The 22,347-nt window shown below is 38.4% G+C and overlaps 1 protein-coding gene and 1 long non-coding RNA gene across 2 annotated transcripts; one reads left to right on the top strand and one right to left on the bottom strand.

Annotated features, from left to right (window-relative positions):
- Positions 1-472: 472 nt before the first annotated feature.
- Positions 473-5,903, bottom strand: LOC146433571 (uncharacterized). Its single transcript, XR_014853642.1, has 4 exons — positions 5,738-5,903; positions 3,628-3,744; positions 2,872-2,924; positions 473-1,295 (listed from the first exon to the last, which is right to left on the bottom strand). It is a non-coding gene; the product is annotated as an uncharacterized LOC146433571 (long non-coding RNA).
- A 39-nt stretch (positions 5,904-5,942) lies between these two features.
- Positions 5,943-20,512, top strand: ACADM (acyl-CoA dehydrogenase medium chain). Its single transcript, XM_085067326.1, has 12 exons — positions 5,943-6,098; positions 9,387-9,486; positions 10,270-10,367; positions 10,488-10,557; positions 12,218-12,318; positions 12,405-12,485; positions 13,348-13,478; positions 14,553-14,661; positions 15,342-15,482; positions 15,561-15,656; positions 16,384-16,632; positions 20,211-20,512. The coding sequence occupies exons 1-12, from the start codon at positions 6,075-6,077 to the stop codon at positions 20,280-20,282; spliced, it is 1,272 nt and encodes a 423-aa protein (XP_084923452.1). The 5' UTR covers positions 5,943-6,074; the 3' UTR covers positions 20,283-20,512.
- Positions 20,513-22,347: the final 1,835 nt, after the last annotated feature.

Raw genomic sequence — 22,347 nt, 5'->3', positions numbered from 1 at the left:
TACCTACATGTAGGACTCACCTCCAGCTCCAGCACAGAGCACAGGCAGCCATGTCTTCTCCTCCTCTTGGGCTGGCAGAGACAAAAGGTCACTGGCACAGGTGCACACAAGACTCCCTGGATGCCCAAGAACATGCACATTCACGCAGTCCCACTGCACTGATCCCAGCCTTCTTACCTGCCTCAGGAGCACCTAGTTCCGGGCTGGTTCGGCTTGGTGCTTGCTGCAAACATATTGCACTCACACATCCCACAGGCATTCCATACTCCCAGGTTGCCATGGATGACAGGATGGATCCCTGCCTGTCTGATGACCCAAAGTCTCCTACTCACAAGTCCAGCTTGAAGTTTGCCAGCAAATGAGACATGCACACCCACCCTGGAGAAGATATTGGCACCCTCAGCATCCAGCACCAGGCACACAAGCTGTGATGTGTCGTCACACTCCAGCTACCGGTGCTGAGCCACTCACTCACCTCACCCACACCAGTCCCTCCTAGTAGAAGATTTTCAGGACATGCGCTGTTACCTCCTCAGCAGCTGGCAGCTGAGACCTCCAAACGCTCCAGTAGCAGATACTGAGACCTCCCTGGCACAAGCAGCACCAGGGGGCACCAACGTTCCCAAATGTAACCTTGCTACCAAATCCAATCACAGAGGACCCTCAGTAACTGCCACTTAATTCATCCTTACAACACACATACACACGAGACAGTGAGATTACAAAAACAGAAGAAGATTTTATAAGAAGATAGGATTTAATAATAAGACAGTGGTGTCTAGGCTGGGCTCAGTCAGGCAAGTGTACTTACTGCCCTTTTTAACATGACTGGTCCATTTAATACCCCGTTGTTTTTTCTGCCTCTGTTCCTCCAGATGCCCTTCCCCTGCACATTCCTTCATTAGTTTGAATAGCTCCACAGATCCATTTCCAACATCACGGACCCTCAGATTTGTGTCTTACCAGGTGCAAAGTCCCAGTTTGCCTGCAGTTTACTGAGAGGCAGTTTGTTTCTTGTCTTTGTCACTGTTATCTTTGACTGTCAAGTTTGTGTCTCCATATTTTGTTCATGGCTTTTCACCTTTGTGTGGTATCTCACTTGACAAGACCTTTGATCAGATAATCGTTCTGAAATAAACATTCCTCATTAGTTAGTAAGACTGACTGATTTGTGTCTCTTCACTGCCTCCCTTACCATTTGTCAGTCAGGTCTCCGTGTCTTTATGTTCTTGTTTATGGCTTCCTCCTTTTCTTGTTCTCCATTTCTGCACCAAAAAGGTTCATGACCAGATATCCTTAAAGAAGCAGACATTTTCCTTTCGCATGCCCCTATGAATAATATTTTTTTTAAAATTTGAAGACTAATCAAAATTTTTTTTAATTGGTGGGGTCACCCATGAAATCTCAAAGGTTTGTATGTTGGGACTCTTGCTGTTCCAGATACTCATCAATGATTTAAAAAAGGAGAGGAACATTGAAGTGGGAAAATTTGATGCCGATAGTTATGGGGCTGAAAGAATTTCAGATAAGCTCAGGGTAAATACAATGTAAAATGACACTGACACAATTGTGCAGAGAACAATTATATACAAAAATGAGCTTTGAGTTGACCATAACATCTCACATCTTCTTGTCATAGATAATACATGAAAATTTTCACTTCAGTGTTCAGAGGTAGTAAAAAAAAGGCTAACAGAAAATAACGCAAAAAGAGAACAGAACTTATACTTGTATCTTTTTGCAAGAACATGAGTGACTTTATGATTCTGATTCTTTGACACAAAGCTAAAACATTGTAGAAAGTACTCAGAGATGATTATTCAGCTTGGAAAAGTAACAGCTTTCAAGACATTTTTCTATTAGATCTTTGACCCAAAGAGGATGACTGCCTCAGAGACGGTTCAGTGCCTGTTTGAATTCAAGTAGTAGGGACCACAAATGAATTTAGCAGATGCCTGATTGAAAAGAAGCAAGCTGAAGTGGTTCTTCACAGTGTAAGAAACTAACCTGTGGTTCCCAACACATTCAAAAAGCAACCAGTCAAGTTAATGGAAGAGGCTATGAAGCATTATTGAATACAAAGGCATCACTTCCAGCTCAGAAAACTTCTAAATTGAAAAATGTTTGGAGGGTAGAAAAATTTTTGAAAAAAAAAGACAAAAAAATCACTATTTTGGTAAATTATTATTGGTAAATGCTCTCTTCTGGAACCATTTCCTGACCATTCTTTATTGCACTACCATAAACTGCATATTGTGCCAAATGGATCTTTGGTCTGACCTAGTACAAGTCTTATTACTTCCATGGCAAAAGGACTTTCACCTATTCACGTTGTAAAGGGCCTCATCGTTTGTCACAGGAATGTTAGATGAATATCTCAATCACCACCTTCTTGTGCTCGTATTCTGAATCCCATTATTCTTCTTCCAGAAGTTCCAACCCAAGCTTTCTCCCTTTTGTTTACTTTGTCAATGCATGTGCTCCAACAGGGCTATAATCTCAGCTAGTCTTTCTAAACTCTACCTTATGTAATTCAACAACAAGCAACAGCTATAATCATTATTGAATTCTGTCTTTATTATGCAGGCATAAGTTCTGTCAGCTGTTGTAGAAACTGAACTCTTATGATTTAAGGCATGTTTTACTTTGTGTTTTGTCATTTGCTACACTTACTAAAAATAATTATACAGGTTTTACTATAAAATTAGTGTCTACCTTGTATCAATACACATTAACGGGGTTAGGCTTTTGCACACTATTAAATGTTAGCATTGGTATGGTCTGCAGAGCCACAAATGGAATTTTACAATATAAATGTTTATTGAAATCCCACCCACCATACTGTCACGGTGCTGCTTACTGGTACCTCACCTTTAGTCAGGTTGGGCTGCCAGACTTCTGACATCACTGTTTTGGGATCTAACCTACAAGTGTTAAATATATTTGAGTTCAGTACAACTCGACTTTAATGCTGGATTCCACAAGGAGAAATGTACCAAACAATATATCTTGAATATTTTAGGCTGCCAAAGTGCCAGCTGCAGCATGCTTAGTGCAAAAATGTCCTAAATGCTTCCTTTACACATTCTTCTGGTTAGTATATAAGAGAGTATTCTAGGTTAATAAAGCAACAAAATGCAGTATACAATTCTTACTGTAGTAAAAATTATCAGAGGAATATTAATTAAGAAATATGACACAGTAGTAAGGGTTTGAGAAAATAAAAATGAAAGACATATTTTCTGCTTCGGAGAGAAATGCAAAAAAAAAATCTAAGTACACTTTACAGAAGTTTCTGTCTATTGTCAATTCTTATATAAGTAAGTTTGAAACTCAGAGTTCTAGAGGTTCAGGCTTTGACAGATAACCTTGCCATCTTTCATATCTCTCTCTTCCCAAACATTTAGTAGACACGGACCACCTGAGCTTTGAATTTTTTCCTCTGGATTGTCTTTGAAAAAACCATGTTGACAACATATTGCCAAAAAAATTCTCCTTCATTCACCCAAGAAGGAGATGTGAAGAGAGGTAGAAAGAGGTAGAAAACAATTTGAAGGAGAGGAGGAAGGTGACCAAGGGTATAGCTTCATAAGTGCAAGCTGCATAGTGATCAGCTGGTTCAAGTACCTTAACTCAGTTGCTCCTGTCATTTAGCAGAAATGTCCTTAAATGCCTTTGTCTTGGCTCCACACACTCTTTCCTTCCTTTTTCTGGAATAACTTCTGTTCTTTAACCTCTACAATCCTGCAGGAGATCACAGATTATTAGCAGCTTTTTACTACAGAAGCTTGCTTCCAGAAAATAGAGACATCTGTCTTCAGAAACAAGTAGCATTTCACATGCAAATATGCTTCTAGTGTAAGGCAGATCTGAAGAACAGCAAGTGTTATGGTGTAGTCCTGACTCAGTTTCTTCAATTGGTCAGTTTTAGACAACAACCTGCTCAGAATATGTCTACATGAACAATTCAGTTCAGGTGAGGAGCGTAGTTTTCATGTGAGTTTCCCAATTGTCCCCTTTTACTGTGCCTTACTTGATTCACAGAGACATCTCAAAGCACCTAAACTGATTTTTGGATGAAATTTACTGGAAGACATGATCTAGGAGTGCACCCAACATGTTCCAACCCCTTATTAGGGGACACTCTGTCAAGCCTGAAGTAAAAATGCTCCAAAATATTTATTAGGTCTTGAATACAATATTTCATTGTATAAACCTAACAGCATTGCTCTGCATTACTTCACCATGTCTACACTCCCTCAGTCCACTGATTTATTCAGTCTCCCTGCCTTAAGGATGTCCTCAACCCCATTCAAAGCTGTCTCTTCATCTCAAAAAAAGAGCTGATTCATCTACTAAAGAGCTACGGATCCTAACCTTAAGGGCATCTATAAATAACGTCTCATTTCTGATCACTGTAGGATTTTCATCACTTCCTGCAGCTAGCAACTATGCTTAGGCTATAGCATCCTTACAGGTGTTTAAGCATGCTCAGTCAGCTGGAGTTGCTTGTTTCATACAGACTCTGAACCCGTCTACACATCTTTAGAATTTTGACGTGTGCAATCTTAGAATATGCACAGTAAAATCCATGCTGCAAATCAAAAATTAAAAGTTTAAAGCCTTCAAATGAGACTACTATGTTTCCTTATATATCATCACAACGTAGCACTGTGATAATAAATAGGCTGAAGAATACAAAGATACTGCATACACACAAACCACACAAATAGTTAAATAATACATAAAGAGAAAATTGACTGCTCAGTAATTAAATTCCCACCCTATATTCAGAAATATGACCTATGGAACAGAACCCTATATTAAATGGAACACAAGATGCAGACTTTGAGTGCTGACATTTAAAAGCACCACTACAGCTTTACATTCTAAAGGTATAGTGTACTTGAAACAGTAACATACAGAAAATTAAAAAATACTTATGCAATATAGAGTTATAGATTATGCTTATGTCTTTTACTCAAGTACCCTTAAAGTGCAGAAGAAAAAAATTCTACTGATATTAGAGTGAAAAAGCAGCAGCCTATGAACTGTATCAAAGCTGCCTACATGCCTCCCTTAGGTAATCACCTGCAATCACGACAGTATAAAGTCTGAAGTCTATAAAACACTTCAATCAGCTCCTTTCAAACAGTTGATAAATATGCCCAGAAATAACTTTTATACGGCTAGTTTTCTATCAAACTGTTTCTTTGGTATTAACTACAAAATCAGCACTCTGAACTGTCAGAAACAAAACAAGCAATTAAGAACCAAACATATAAAGGCAATAATGATGAAAAAAATTGTGGCATCTTATTTTGTATTATTATGCAAAATAAGATGTTATCCAAAATCCAGCTTCCAGAAAAATACTGTGTTTTGTTAATTCTGTTTAAAATCTCACACCAAAAAAGACATTCATAGAAAAATCAAGGCTGCTATTTTTCTTGAAAGCCTTATTTTACTAAACCCCTAAATAACACTGCTGTACAAGAGTGAAACAATAATATTCAAAACAGTGTATTTAACGCACCACAGATAATTTCCAAAAGTACTACTTTTCCTTCAAAACACAACAGGAATTTCGAGCATTTATAAGCACATTTTATGTAACTATCAACACAGATGGTAACAACTCCCGTGCGCCAGGCTCAGTCACTCTCCAGTTCCTGGCACACCTCCGAAACATGAGTTTATGATTCCCTGAGGTGCAAATTATAGTAAAACTGCTCACACGGACTTTTCCGCTAACAGGTGAATGATGTAGGTGATTGGAACCAGCCTAGGGCACTCGGCAAACAGACAGCAAACTGGCCAAGCCTGCGGCACGGACACTGCGGGCTCCGGCTGACGACGTGGGCCGGGCCGGTCACAGGGCTGGCTCTCCTCGCAGGAGCGGGCGGAGGGACGGAAGCGGGCCCGAGGCCCTCCTCGCAGTGGCTGAACGGGGCGGCACGGGGCAGTCGAGTCCAGGGCTTCGCCGGCTCAGTGGGCGGCCCGCGCTGCACCGCCCCGGCCACCCGAGCCCCGCCCCGCCGAAGCCACTGCGGCCGCCGGGCACCCGCGCCGAGATGGCTGCGCTGAGAGCGACGCGGGTGAGCGGCCGGGTCGGGCGAAGGCTCGGAGGACACAAGACCCGGGGAGCGGGACGGGACGGGACGGGACGGGACGAGACGGACCTGGCCGAGGTGCTGCCGCTGCTGGCGGCCGGGGAAGCGCGGGCAGCGGGGATGGGCCGCGGGATCGCAGAGGGCGAAGGGCGGAAGCGGTGGCGCCAGCCCGGGTTCCGCCTGCCGTGACCGTCGGGACAGCTGCAGGCGTAGGGGCTGCCATGGAGGGCAGAGCCGGCGGGGCTGGAATCCACCCGCTGTGCTGCTTTTCCTGCCCCGCACTATTACCCGAGTTTATGGCCGTAATCCACACGGTTCGAATGGGTGTTGCCATCTGATGTTCCTCAGCGGAGTTACTGCACAGCCCCGGGGCTCCTCCTGTGCCAAAGGCCGCGCCGTGCCAACTGTGTGGGTCTGGCACGTCCCATTTAACGGTGGAGACGGCTTCAAAACACCGGGGTTATAGTTCAGGGTATTTTATCCGATGCATTTCCTTTAGCATACGTAGATGTACTACCTATGTTAATTTTCTTTAAAAATGTGTGATGTATAATAGTCGGTTTTCTAAAGAACAAATATTCTATTGCATTGAGCCATCAATAACCTCACAGCTCTAAAGGAGAAAATAAAAACTGTTCAAAATGCATTTAGCATTTACACAGGCCTTTTTCTGGATTCCCCATTTTCAGAGGCATTTATCAGTCTGAATTACTTGAAAGGCCCTTCACAGCCTCCTGGCAGCAGTGTTAGTTTGCCCCAGACTGATGCAGCTTGGCCACAGGACCTAAGTTGCTGTAAGAGTGAGGGAAGTCATTAAGGGAAGAATTCTCCATCTGAAGTTGATATTTTATGGATCAAAAGTAATGCTTTAGGCAAAGGAAGCCCATAGGGAGGATATTAGTATTTCAAGTTCAGCCCAGTGATACCTTACCCCAGCAACAAACTGCTCTTGAAATTTTTTTCATTTTTGCCCTGACATATGTGAGGGAGATTCGAGGTTAGTGACGCTTACCTTATTGTTGCTCCATCATTTTCTGTGATATACATCTTTTCGAACAGATTCTGTAGCTCTTTTGGGATCAAGGTGATAAAGAGTTTGCATCACTTCTGTAGGTAGCCTTGTCATACCCTTTTCCTGACAGCACATTATTTCAGTGTTAGCCTTGCTACATTGATGATCATATTTGTAATTGACAGAGTTTATACAATAGTGCAAGGAAATGCAGTAGGAGTTGCATATGAACATCGCTAGCAGTAGTCTGCCACTGAATCTAACTGTCCTTCAGAGTCAAGCAGTAGTAAAGTTCACAACTAGACAGATGTTCATCCACATTCTTACATGTAGCAAACCCTCATCTTTTGTCATCTGATCAGTCATGCAGCTTCTAGGTATGAGTCCCACCTGTCCATATTTGTTTGTGGTGGTATTGTTGAGTTTTTCCAGATTAATCTTCAGTGTTACCTTGCATACTACACTAGACCTAATAGACACAAGTTGCCACAATAGACCTAAGTTCTCTGTTTTGAATTTTACAATTTTTCAGATAGGGTATCACTTTTAGCATTAGTTTGAATCCAGTATTTTTCCAAGTGTAGGCAAAACCTTTTGGTGGCAAAGCTATACATTAGTCTGTCAAGGGCTGCTCCTTAAAAAGAGAAAAGGAAAAGAAAAATAAATTAGAATCAACTGACATTTTTTCAACTTCATATTGTGTTTTTTCCAGATAAAATAAGGTATAAATCATTCTGAAGAATCAAGGTCTTTCTAGATGTTTGTGGTATTGTTTTAGTTTTTAAACTGAGAGGTAGCAGTAACAAAAAACGTAGCAAGATACTGTTTTGCAATGTCTATAGCTTTTGAAAACTTGAACTCAATAATGTATTACCTACTGGAAAATGCAACCATGAGCAATTAATAAATTGACTTTAACGGTACAGTATGCAAATGTGTCATAGCCTCTCACTGCCTTCCCTCTTCTGTGCCTAGCAGTGATCCTTCTGCACTACTTCACCTTTGAACTTTACAGATGTTTTCAGTATTCTCTGAAAGTACTTTTTTCACTGTGTTGATACCTATTATTGCCCGTATTCTTCATGCTTCTTGCATGAAGCAAGAAGCAGAGTGCCATTGAAGCAATGAGCTGTGTTGTAACCATCTATCATAGCATTATTATTTAGCTCAGTTTATCTACCATAACTTTTTTGAAGATACCTGTTGCCTCCCCAGCTATGTAACTTACTGTAATGTCCTTATCTCCAGGAGTTCCCAGTAAAATTTCTGTAATACTTTTGCATTACTATCAATAATTCAAATTTTTTAATGCTGGGAAAGGAGTGGTCCGATCACACTTTAAAAAATATATTTCTACATTTTCACACAAGAAAATCAAGAAGTCTTTTCTTAATGTTTAGGCAAATTTGTTTTTGCAATATATTGATATGGGTTGTCCTAAAAAATTATCCAGTTACACATTTTTCACTAATTTCCAAACATTTCAGAGATTCATAGCTCTTGAAGAGACTAAACCAATCTCTTAAAATCCAATTCAAACACGTTTTTGCACAGTACTAAGACATTCTGAAAATAGATGTATCAACAATATTTGGGGCTCTAAACTTAAAAAAGCAAAGAAAGTATTTAAAATGAAAATAATAAATTTGTGCTAAGTATTAGGAAGAAAAATAAACTTCAGATAGTCTACTGCGTTCTCTCCTGTAATAACAATCACCACGTGTCAGTGTCAGCAGCTTATTAAAAGAAAACAGAGATGAGTCTAAGACATTATCAAACTAATAGGTGGGTTGTTTTTAAAATCTTGCTAAACCTGCATGTAGGTAAACATTGGGTAATAGCATATTCACTAGAGGGCCAGAAAATCAAGTTTGATGAGTGTGTATATAAAGGAAAGAAGTACATATTGCTGTGTCTCTAGGAACATAAATTTTAATTATGCTTAATAATTTTAAAATGCTTGTTATATGCTTAATAATTTTTAAATATTCCATTGCAAAATACTTAAAAGTGTGTACAGCAGCTCACTCACCCTTGGTCCTGTTAAAGCCTGAGATTCCTGGTAGAGCTGTCAGTTTGTGACAGGAGCAAAACACAAGGTAGCCAGTAACTCTTTTATCACTGTAGTAATTGTACTATACTTGATGTGATACCATTTTTAGAGAGGGAATCTACATTTAAAGTTGTGCTGCAGATAGGTTAGTAGCTTTAGGAGACTTGAGATGTAAAGATCTTACACCTCATGTTCTTTTCCTCTTTAGCAAATGCTTAAAACCATCGTAGGGCGTGGATGGAGGTCACATTCTAGTAAACCTGCTCAAAACTTACATGTAGGCAAACCTGGAGCTGGCTTTAGCTTTGGTAAGTAGTACAGTTTTTGAAAGAAATATAACAATTACAGGCAAATTGCAGAGTTAAAAATAAATAATATCCTGTATTGGACTTCACCATGAATTTAAAATGGTATTTTTTCTAAAAATATTTTTGTAATTTAAAAACTAGTTTGAAAACCAAAGTAACTTTTTCCTCAACTCGGACAAAGGAGATACGTGTGTAGTGGTCGTAAGATTTTCTTCTTTCTTTAACTCATATCTGTCTTAAGTTTTGGTTTTTTTTTTATTGCCAAAGTGTCTTAGCTTCGAATACTTACCTCATATTGCTGTTTGCAATATTACAATACCTATATTTAGTCAGAGTTGAACTTGGTTATCAAGAAATGTAAAAAAAGAAATTCATCTTCATCTTGGCAAATTTAATGGGTCAGAGCTAGATGTGTGAAATTGAAGAGTCAGGATCTTTGGACAGTCTCTGTGTTTTTATGCATTTAATTAACACAGCATTCTTCTTGTTCCTTTTGCTACTACATTTTATGTTACACAGTCCTCTCTACTTTGTTTTCAATATTTTGTGGATAATTTAATCAGATGTGAGTAAGTGCATTTTAGCTGTTGATCAGAGAACAATGGAGGTTTTCTCCCAGGAGAAAGAGAAAACTGAGCTTTTTTGCTTCCTGGAGAGCCCCAAACAGTGGTGGTTTGGGTTGTCCTGGAAGGATGCTCTGGTTTTCTCTTTTATCATAGTGTTGACAATTGACAAAATAAAAGACAGTAGAGTATTTATGATCTTTTCCTTTTTTTGAACTAGAACTTACTGATGAACAGAAAGAGTTTCAAGCTACTGCTCGTAAATTTGCTGTGGAGGAAATTATCCCTGTTGCTGCACAATATGACAAAACTGGAGAGGTAAATCTACCATAGTGTAAGGGAAAAATTGGGAAAAAAACAGACAGCATCTTAACCTGCATAAATTTTAATACTTTGGTTGCAGTGACTCAGAAGGTGATTTTTCCATGTCTGTTTCAGTATCCTGTTCCACTTATAAAACGGGCTTGGGAACTTGGTCTTATGAATTCACACATACCGGAAAGCTGTGGTAAGTAAACATTCTTTTTAATCTGTAAAATGAAATATCGAAAAGACATTAGATGAGATTTCTGTGTGTACTTATGGATTCTATACCAAATAAATAGTTGCATACTTGAATAATCTAAATTTAATCAGTAGCCAGGTTGACACATACAAGTGTTACTAGGTGTGGATGTAATCAGGAGACAAATTAGACAGATTATGGTTTAGTCATTTATGACCAGATATTTCTTCCGTGATTACGCCTGCTTAATGTTCCCCTGGTGCAGTGTCAGCTGATTAGGCAGAGAAATCAGAAGGTCATGTTTTGTTCTAGTCTCTGATACAAGCTGAAGCAGTTTAAGAGCTTATCCCCGAAGGACAGTTTTTCAGTTTAGAATAGGGGCAGTACAGCAGAGCCCTGGCTCACATATGCATGAGTGATACAGACAAACAGGATATGCTAGAGAAGGGTTTTGGTGAAAGGAACTCATGCCTCATAAAATCACTGGAGTTCTCTGAAATAGCTAATAAATGAACAAGGGATCACTGGTTGATAGAGAGTGCTTGAACTTCCAAAATTAAGTTTTAAAAATCATCAGGTTTCGTATTGGCAAAATTAGCAGCGCAGCCTTGCTGGGTCTTGTGCTATTTGGGATGTCTATAAATAAACTGGAAAAGGGGGTAAATGCAAAGGTGATAGAGCTTGCTAATAATACTAAGTTATTCAGTGTACAAAAGATGAAGCAGTTATGCTGCTTCCTGAATCCGAATTGCACTTGCCTGTTCAACTCATTATACAGACGGATCCTTCTATCTCAAGAGAGTATTGGGGAAATGGAAAAGGTTTCTAAAAGGCTGATAAAGATTATAGAGGTTTTATCTTGTATGTGAGGTGTCAGTTCTGTAGGAAAAATGACTAAAATATCAGTGTCACGGAAAAGTGTGAAAAGGGATCGATAGTTCACTGTCCCTTTCAATATAACTAGAAGGCATCAAATTATATCAGCAGATGGTAGATTCAAAACAAGTGAAAGGAGATGGTTCTGCATGCAGTGTGGAGTTAATTTGCAACTTACTGTTCTTGTAGGATATAGGTGCTAAAATTTTACATAGATTCAGAAAGAGACTGGAAAAATTCATGTAACCGATGTCTGTCAGGAACTAGCATAAGAAAGATACCAACGAGAATGATTTCTTTGACTGAAGTAGTCACCTGAAGGCTCAGGAAAATATTTTCATGGTAGTTGTTATTGTATTTGTATGTACTTCCCGTAGTGTTGGCTTCTGTCAGAAACAAATTACTGAGTTGGTTGTCTACTAATTCAGACACTTTTTCGTTCCCAAATGCTTTTGGCTCAGGAGCCCTTTTTCTGCTTCCTAGGAGCTCTTAATTTTTGAATGTACAGTAGTAAAAAAATGCGAATGGTACATTCTTGCCACTTCATGCAACTTGTCCCATATTAATCAAACAATTCTGGACACATGATATGTGATTTTCAAATCACCTGTTACTCTTCTGACTAAGATTTATTTTAAAAAGCTTGCATGAGAATGTCTAACCAAACACAGTACATAATCAAATGTATGTGGAAGAATACATTTTTGTTCACTATTTTTTGTTAATCACTAATATTAATAAGTTGTAATTTAAATTCCCCCAAGTAAATTAAATGCTTCAACCATAGGTGGCCTTGGCCTTGGCACTTTTGAAGCGTGCCTTATTACGGAAGAGCTAGCTTACGGATGTACAGGGGTTCAAACTGCCATTGAAGCAAACTCCCTAGGGGTAAGTTCTGTCTTTTCTTACATCCCTTAAACTACAACCTCTGCACTTTAAAGAGCTGGATTAATGGTCTAAATATTTTCTTTCAGCAAATGCCAGTTATCATTGCAGGAAATGAGCATCAGCAGAAAAAATACTTGGGAAGAATGACAGAGGAACCAATGATGTGTGTAAGTATAACTGCTATACTGTAGAATGTTCCTAAATCATATTAATAGTATTAATCCTTTCTTTCCTTACTTTTTTCCTATTTTTTTGCCCTTTTTTTTACCCTGAACACTTACATGTACTCACAACTTAGCCCTTTTTAATTTATATGTAAACAGTGACATTTACTGAAAGTCAGCAAATACCTAGTAAGATACATCCAGTAAGCACACAGAAGATACTACTTGGAAAATCATCCCCATCCTAAGTCACTTACCAAAAATTAATAGTTTTTATTTCCCTTTCAAGAGGGGGGTGTAGATGTTTAAGAAAAATATAATGTTTATGTAAGGAGACACTCTATTTGGATGGGAATGAAAATCTATTTGTGATCTTAAATATTACATAAGCAGTACTTGTTACATAGTAAGAAGATTCACGTGGAATATATATAAATCTGTACAACTAAACCTCCTAAACTGAAGGACTCAGTAAACATAAAATGTTACTCAGTGCTCTTATTTTCAGACTTCAAAGATCCTCAGCTTTCACATCAGAATTTTTAAAGCTGGAGGAAGGATTAACTTAAGGGTTAAAGAATGTTTCTCTTTGATTAAAGGCCAATTTTATGTATTATTATGTATTTAAAAAGAAAATTAACCCTTGTATGTTTGGATTCTTACTCGGCCAGCTGTTGCAGGGGTGGGTGTGTTGGGTTGTTTTGGGGTTTTATTGAGGGGTTTTGGTTATTTGGTGTTTGGATCTTACCATGCTGTTCACTTAAACATTTTACAGATCATTTGATACACATAATATGCATTAATTTGTAGTTGACTGAAAATAGAACTTTTATTCCCCAAGACTTTGCATCTTAATTTCTTTTAGGCTTACTGTGTAACAGAGCCTGGAGCGGGCTCTGATGTGGCTGGTATAAAAACAAAGGCAGAGAAGAAAGGAGATGAGTATGTTATTAATGGTCAGAAGATGTGGATCACAAATGGGGGGAAAGCAAACTGGTATGTTAAATTGTGTCATAGTTCTGTGCTGTCATGTAGTGGCTTTACCCCACCCTTTCACCCTCGGTTAAATTCTTTAAAGACCTGATATAAATCTGAATGTTCACTGTGTTTCAGCAGGCTACATTTTAATCTCTGCTGAGTTTATCAGGGTAGCTATCAGGACAGCATATACAAATGCAGTCTTCAGTGCTGTGCAAAGCTTAAAAAGGAAAATGAGGGATGACATAATGACTCCACACTCAAGAATGGCCTCTTGAATCTTGCCTCTATCAAAATTAAATCTGGTTCTGCTAGAAACATCTCTTACTCCTAGTGAAGCTAAGAAATGCTACTAGATTGTGGTATTATATTTTATTTGTTGAAAAGAAGACATTTTCCATCTGTCAAAGATTCCAGATATGGTTGTGCTGTCTGGAGCATGCTTTTACAATGTAAACTTCTTAAATCATGTCTTGCATCACACTGATTCACAACACAGAAGTTTCCCTGAATTCAAGTGGAAAAAACTTTATACACTTACCCAAAAGCTAAATTTTCTAGTTATTTCCTTGTTGAAGGCAGACCCACCAAAGACAATCTACCAGATATCTTTTGACTTTACTGAATACCATAAATGTGATTTACGGCTGTTTAATTTCTAAGAGGAATATTTATTCACAATTTACACTTAGAAAAATAAAATCAGGATCTTTGAAATCAGGTGGTAATATTTACATCCAAGAATGTATGTCCTAAGCATTAATTGTTATGTACACGCTATGAATAGGTTTCTTTTGTACTATTTGGGAAGCTGGTAATATAAGAAAGATTTACAATACATGGAAAAGGTAGAGAATATTTGCATGTTGATCTGAAATAATTTTATTAAACTATATGAAATCTTGAATCTTTGAAACTTCCACTCTCTTGCTCCCTCCCCTTTTATCTTCAGGATGGGCAAGAAAGGTTGTTAACTTAAAGACAGAATTTATTACATGGTAGAAATGCACATTAAGATGTTTAAAGTGCAAGATAAATATGTCTTGTTAATTGTGAGGATAAACTTCATCCATGTTCTTTGTTTTAAACTAGGTATTTTTTGCTAGCACGTACCAATCCAGATCCAAAAGCTCCTGCAAGTAAAGCCTTTACTGGATTCATAGTGGAAGCAGATAGCCCTGGGATCCAAATTGGAAGAAAGGTGAAGACTGTCTTTCTTGTTTGACAAGCTAGGAATTATTGTCCTAAATGAGAAGTAGTATGCCTTGAAAGAATAAGAAGCAAGTTGGACAATTTTTACCATAAATATACACGTAGTGAGTTTTAATATCAGCTACTGCTGGTCAAAGAAGAGGCCTTAGAGATACTGATGTTAGTTCTGTCTTTAGAAAAACAAAGCAAAACAAACAAACAAAAAACCAAAACAAACCAACAAACAAAAAAACCCATACAACAAGAACAAACCAACCAAAAACCCAACTATTTTTACTAGTAGGTAAAACTGAGTGTTGAACATTAGGAAAGAAATCTGAAAACTTGAAGAGTTCATTTATTTATCTACTTGTAGTAGACACGTACTTCCTGCATATTAGATTCTTTTCTTTTTCCACTTATATCTCAAAGTTGTTCTAGAGAAAGACAAGACGATTACAGTGACAGAAGTAATTTCATATTAGGAGAAAGTAAACTGCCCAACTTAAAAAAGTTAAGGGCATGCTGGTCTGCAAGTACAAAACTAGTATTTGTCTTGCATGTAGTAATTTTTAGAGTAAGTGTTTCGGGGAAGAAAAACTGTATGCTTAAAGTCAACAAAAGAATGAAAACATATCGTACCTTTGAATAAACCAATTTACTAGCACATCTGTAAATTTTCCACTTCAGGAAATGAATATGGGTCAGCGCTGCTCAGATACAAGAGGCATTGTCTTTGAAGATGTGAGAGTCCCAAAAGAAAATGTATTGATAGCTGAAGGAGCTGGCTTTAAAATCGCAATGGGAGCTTTTGATAAGACCAGACCACCCGTAAGTATCAGCAATAACTTGGTTATAAAATATAGCAGAAATTTCTGATGTTTTTATTCTGGCCTGTATTCAATTCAGGTAGCAGCTGGTGCTGTTGGATTAGCAAAAAGAGCCCTCGATGAAGCTACTAGATACGCTTTGGAGAGAAAAACCTTTGGCAAAGCAATTGTCGAAGTAAGTGTGGGGGCAATAGAGAGAATATAATAAAAGCTTATGTTTTCACACCAGATGTACTGCTACTGATATTTCAAGGTTATTCCTTGATATTTATATTTCCTTAATTTTTATATTATATCTCTGCCATTTGGGGATTTCCAAGTATATAGGTTGCACCATAAGTAAACTTAGCTATGTGGTAACTTCAGGAATTTTTTATAATATATCAATGATAGTAGTAAAAGCAGAAAGAGAACTCTGCCCAAAACCTCAAAACTTACATACCAGCAGGGCATACTTAAGTTCTTCAGTGCTAATAAAGAGGGATTTTTAGGAAAGAAGAAAACATCTGAGGTATATGAAACAAGACACATAGTATTAACACTTATAGAATACATTGCCAATCATGCCGCTTTACCAGTTTTGAAGAAATACAAATAAACAGCAAGGTAAATACCAGTCGTCTAAATAGGAAAGAACAACTTCAAAATCAGTATTTAATCCCTGTGACTAATTGAATTTGAAAATAAAAACCTTAAAAGTCTAATTCAACATACGTGTAGGAGAGCCTGATGCATATTCTGTTGCATATGCATCTCTTACAAGAGAAGAAATTCTCTTGTATAACTTACTGAGTTCATTGAGAAAAATAACTGTGTTAAGGAGATTATATATTTCTTGCGTGTCATAGAATTTTAAGCAGGCAATATTAACCTAGCACCTATATTAATCTATTTCATCCTAGCACCAAGCAGTGTCTTTCTTGCTTGCTGAAATGGCAATGAAAGTTGAACTCGCTAGGATGGCTTACCAGAGAGCTGCGTGGGAAGTTGATGCTGGTCGCAGGAATACCTACTACGCTTCCATTGCGAAGGCATTTGCTGGTGACATTGCAAACCAAGTAGCTGCAGATGCAGTACAGATTTTTGGAGGAAATGGATTTAATACTGAATATCCTGTAGAAAAACTAATGAGAGATGCTAAAATCTACCAGGTAAGTAAAAGAAAATGTGATAATGAATAGATTTTATGTAGAATAAACTAATGGCTACTTACTTCAAATAATTTTCAAATCTTTAAAAAAAAAAAGTTTTTAGAATGAAAGCAGTGATCCTTCCATTTAAAGAAAGAGTCCTTCAAATCAGGAAATTACTTCCATACAAAAGTCATTGCACTTGACAAAAACTCAACCCACGGAAGAGAAGTAAATTATGGTTTTTCTTTCTTTCTTTTGTTTTCCCCTCTAATGTGGTAACTCTTTGCAATTCTTAGATCCTCAATTTTGAAGTTTTTGAACTCTTAGGAAAAAACCCTCATCAAAATACCAATGCTTGCTTTGGTATTCTGTAAGTAGAGGTGGTTTAAGTATCATGCTGTTCTTGAAAACTTTCAGAGATGCAATTCTGTCTGTATCCTGGATTGGTGTTTGCTTATAGTTTAGCTGTCTTCTTAGCCTGAACACTAAAGCAGCGTCTTACCCCAGCAACTTACGAGGGAAAAGGTGGTTTTTGTTTGGTTGGTTGGGGTTTTTGGTTTTGTTTTTCTTTTCCATTTATAGTGTCCATAATCTGTTACTTTAAACTTTCTGAAACTTTGGTATCATAAAGTGTGTAGAATGCCCTGCTTGAGATATCACCAGTATTGAGTATCATGGTGTCACAGTCTAACCCAGCTGGCGACTAAGTTGCCACAGAGACACTTGCCTCCCCTCCCTGCTCCCGAGGGATGGCAGAGAGAATCGGAAAAAAAAGGTAAAACTCATAGGCTGAGAATAAGAACAGTTTAATAATAGAAATAAAGTAAATGATAATAATAAAAAGGAGAGACAGATAGGTAATAAACTCAAGAAGAATGAGTGATGTGCAAAAAAGTAGTTCACCATCCAGTGACTGATGCCCACCTTGTCCACCAGCAGCAATCAGCACCCAACTTCCCCCAAGTTTATATACTGGGCATGACTCTCTATGGCATGAAATACCCCTTTGGCCATTCCAGGTCAGCCGTCCTGGCCATGCTCCCTCCCAGCTTTTTGTGCACCTCCTTGCTGGCAGATCATGGGAAACTGAAATGTCCTGGATTTAGAGTAAGCACTACAGAGCAAGAACTGAAACAGGAATGTGTTACCAACACTATATTCACACTAAAACCAAAATACAGCACTGTACCAGCTACTAGGAAAAAAGATAGCCCTATCCTAGCTGAAACCATGACTTGTGAAATTATCATCTTGCATGTGTTTTCTCAACAGAAGTGTGACACAACCTAGAGTGATTAGCCATTTTTTTTAACAAACCCTTTTTGTATTCGCGGTTAGTCCATAGTTCCCTGTAATCTCCAGGTTTTCTACTGCAGCGTTACTGCCAAGAAATTATTCCATGTCATGTTATAATTACTGTATTGGCATATGCTATGCTGCCATTCTTCATTCAGCAAGAATATTTTAATTGCATTCAGCAGAGCCAGTAATCATTATTGGCATTATCTAATATTAATAGTGACTAGATAAAACGTATCAAAATAGATATCAAGAAATGCACATGGACCAGGACCTATAATCCTTGTTAGGTACAACAGCTATCATTCTTAAGATTGTAGGTAGTTTAATATTTGTCTTACATCTGACTTCAAAATGAAAACTATTTTTGCCACTAGCCAATACTTTATTTTTCTCAGTTTAAGGAAAGACAACTGCTGTGCTGGAACCTTAAGGTCCCTACACCTAACTTCAGTTCTGTGAGTGAGGAAATGAATGATTAATTGAACTTTATGATTGGGATTTTTTTCCTGTCAGGTTGCATGCTTTTTTAGAGAATGATGGTGTGAGAGTTGAAACTCAGATTGATTGAGACTTACTTTACAGAATACCACTATTAGTTATTTTCATTATAGTGATCCAAATGCATAGCTAAGTGGACTTGGTTTTGTAATTAATCAGATTAATCGGGTTTAGTATTAAATTTTGACTGACTGTTCCGCTTCATCCCCAAAAGAATTCAGGGAAGGCTTTTGTCTTGCAATTATTTTGTTCTTGTCTCTTGATTGTATCTTGCACTTCACTGTGCTTTGTTGTATTGCAGCTCAATTTGAGATGGTATATACTTTTGGCCATACGTTGCATGCACAAAAAGTTGATTTTCCAACTTTTCTTTCATATGTTTGATAATTTTTGGTATTACCCGATCCTTTTATTTTGTTTACTGGTAACATTTTTAGGTGTCCTTACTCTGCCCTAGTTCTGTCTGGCTACAGATCTAGGCTACTTTGGTAGAAACTCTTAGTTTTGGAAACTCTTAAATTTGGAAAACGTCCTTTCTTTAATTGTCGAGGATTCTTGAAACTATTTCCATCCACTTATAAACCAAGACCTTTCCTGTAATTTAAGAAGATGGTGAGTTGTGATTTCTTTACACTTGAATTCCATGGCTGTCTTCATCAGTAAGTGTATATTTAGTGGACTAGGACAAGTTTGGTAGATTGCAGGAACAGCGGCCAAGCCTGTGACAGCTACATTCTAAGCAGTTTGAGCAGGCTGAGTTCATAGCAAGTCTGTTTGGTCTCCTGGAATGTATGTCCCTGATAGGCATGCCAATTGTAAGGGTCCAGTTGTAGGCTTGGACCATTATGGCTTTCCTAGGGATTGGTAAGTGTTTGGTATACAGAAAAAGCAGAGCTTCCAGGCACTTAGTATTCACAAAACACAGTGTGCTCTGTGGACTGCATCAATGTGGGGTAAGCAGCAGCACAGAATTCACCTTGGGAATCAACAGTTTTTTCGGAACCAGAACGCTTATGTGAATGCAGATCACAGTGTCCTTATTTTTTAAATGCTTTTTAAGATTCTTGGAATGATTACTCCTAGAAGTGAATTTGCATGATTTTCAACAATTTGCCAAACCAAGTTCTGGCAGAACTGGGCACTGAAACGTTAAAACCTCTAAACTATGTTGTCTTGGCCCTTGCATTACATTGCAGTATGCCTGCAGAGTATGCAGCCTCCTTTGGCATTAGAGCTTCATAGGTGCTTTTTCGTCTATTTTTGACTTTAGTGTTCGTAAACAAATAGAACAGAGGGATGATGCAGGCTGTTTCTAGAAGAAAATGCAAGAATAAAGAAAACCACCAAAAAAAAACCTGTATGGAAGAGAGTAGTAGTTAACAAGAAGCAATGGAAACAAATGGATCAAAGAGAACATATGGTATGACCTTGAAAAGCTAGTCAAAGAAAATATAACACTTAAGCACAAGTCACCTCTTCCCTTCTACCCATGATTTCAGAACCTACTTTGTAAAATCTTAAGTTATGTATTTTCTTCGTCAAATAAGAGGAACGTCGTCCCCTATTGAGTTTAGATAAGAGCACCTGAGAGAACAAGACTTTCTCACTATCTTGTATGAATTACCTTTCATTTAGTCCACTGTAATTATTGTGTCTCACTGGAATTTTCTCTGTTTTCTCTGTCTTCCTGCACATTGTAACCCACACTGGATTAGTGCTATGAAGATTTATAAATGTATACCTGCTAAAACCTTTTAAAAATCAGGTGTTACCATTATTGCAATTCTTCTTTTCAGATTTACGAAGGAACTGCTCAGATTCAAAGGATGATCATAGCTCGTGAGCATGTTGGCAAATTTAAGGCTTAAAGAAACTTACAAAGTGTGTGTGGCGCTGCTGTAGTGTTCTGTGTCCTTATGGAAAAGGATTTTAGTGCATTTCTCAATGGAATTTAAAAGGGATGAAGAAGAATTTCCTTCACAATATTTTTATTCTGTTCATTATTAAGCACTGATTCTGTTTTGTCTATAAAATAAGATAATCAAAATGTCACTTCTGACAGTCAATGCTGCCTTCTAATAAAATATTTTTAAGAGAAGTGTGGTTGGTTTGTATTCATTTTGCTTGTCGTATCACTTACACCGGACAACTCAAAATACAATTTCCGAAGTTCGTTAATAACCATATTTCAGTTTCTCTATGCTCTTCCCCCAAGCAGCTGAACAGCCTTTCGGTGGAGCAGCATGAAGGCCTGCATTGCTATTGTCTGCTTGTGTCTGTGCTGAGGATTTATATAGTATCTAGCAGTAACAGTATCGGCTTGAGAGAATCTGGCCTTTACACTCTCAAGCGTGTACATATTAAATGAGGATTAATCACTTCAAGTAAAAATGTGTAGCTTTCCCTTAGCAATGACTTACAAGATGTTTTTTATTGAGAATGCATTATATTAAAACTCAGAATCATGGAGTATGCCGAATTGGGAGGGACCCGCAAGGACCATCGAGTCCAGCTCCTGGCCCTGCACAACAATCCCACCCTGTGCCTGAGAGCATGGTCCAAATGCTGCTTGAGCTCTGGCAGCCTTGGGGCCGTGACCACTGCCCTGGGGAGCGTGTTTCAGTGCCCAACCACCCTCTGGAGGTAGAACCTCCCCATAAAACCAAACCTAAGCCTCCCAACTCAGCTCCAGGCATTCCCTTGGGTTCTGTCACCGAGCACCAGAGAGATCAGTGTCTGCCCCTCTTCCCCTCACAAGGAAGTTGTAGACTGTGACAAGTCTCCCCTCAGGCTCCACTCCTTCAGGCTGAACAGACCACGTGACCTCTGCTGCTCCTCATGGCTTCCACACAACGCCTTTCACCATCTTCCTTGCCCTCCTTCGGATGCCCTCTAATACCTTAATGTATTTCCTGTATGTATAAACCTATTATTCTTTTCCATCAATGTATATACTTAACTATGTTTGCAGCAAGAACAGGCAAGAAGAAGGAATTAGGAGATCTTGTTTTTAACCTCGGATAGAGCCTTCTTGGCAATGCTGGCAGAATGGACGTTCCCTGGAGTTCTTGAACAAATTACTGGACACCTGAGGCTGTACTGCATCCAATTTTAGGCTCCCCTGTGTAAGAAAGATGGGGAATTAAAGGAGGGAGTCTAGCACATGGCCACAAAAATATTAAAGGCCTGAAGCATGTATCATGTGGGAAGAGGCTGACTTTTTGGCCTGGACAAGAAAAAGCTCAGGGGTAATTTTATTTACGTGCATAACACCTGATGGAATGCAATGAAGAGGAGGGAGCCACACTCAGTAGTACCCACTGACAGGACAAGAGCCAATGCGGACAAAATACATGACATTCCACTGGAACACGAGAAAACTTTTTTTTATTGTGTGGGATATCATATGCTGACAGAGGTTCTAGAGTCTTCATCTGTGGAGACACTCAAAATTCAACTGGTAGTGAACAACCTGCTCTAGTTGAGCCTACTTGGTGGTAGGTGGGTTGTTCTCCATGATTTCAAGAGGTATCTTGAAACCTCAATAATTCTGTTAATTCATTTGTAATTTCCCTCCAAAATGTCCTTGCCTCTGTCTGGTCTCTTTTATGTCTCATCTGAATTCAGTGCTGGATGGTACTATTACTGTCGTCAGGTATAAATTCTGCAATCGTTACTTATTGGGTAGGCTACCTGGGAAGTTAGTAATTTAAAGACAATTTTTAATCCCTATAAATTACTGATTTACCTCCAGGAAGACCCATAATGCAACGTCTTTGGTAAGTATTTGATGCATGTAAGAAATGGACCTTATTTTTGACCGTCCTATGCAATCCAGCATTATAAATAATACTTCTTGGTTGATATTCCTGCCTGTCATGGTTCAGGGGGAACAAATGCCAGCATCAAGAGATGTTAATCATGAGCATAATC

Source organism: Lichenostomus cassidix, chromosome 8 (assembly GCF_008360975.1).
Source record: "Lichenostomus cassidix isolate B80296 chromosome 8, HeHo_3.0, whole genome shotgun sequence".
NCBI lineage: Eukaryota > Metazoa > Chordata > Aves > Passeriformes > Meliphagidae > Lichenostomus > Lichenostomus cassidix.
The sequence above is the reverse complement of the archived record's forward strand: the minus strand, read 5'-3'. Positions and strand labels throughout refer to the sequence as shown.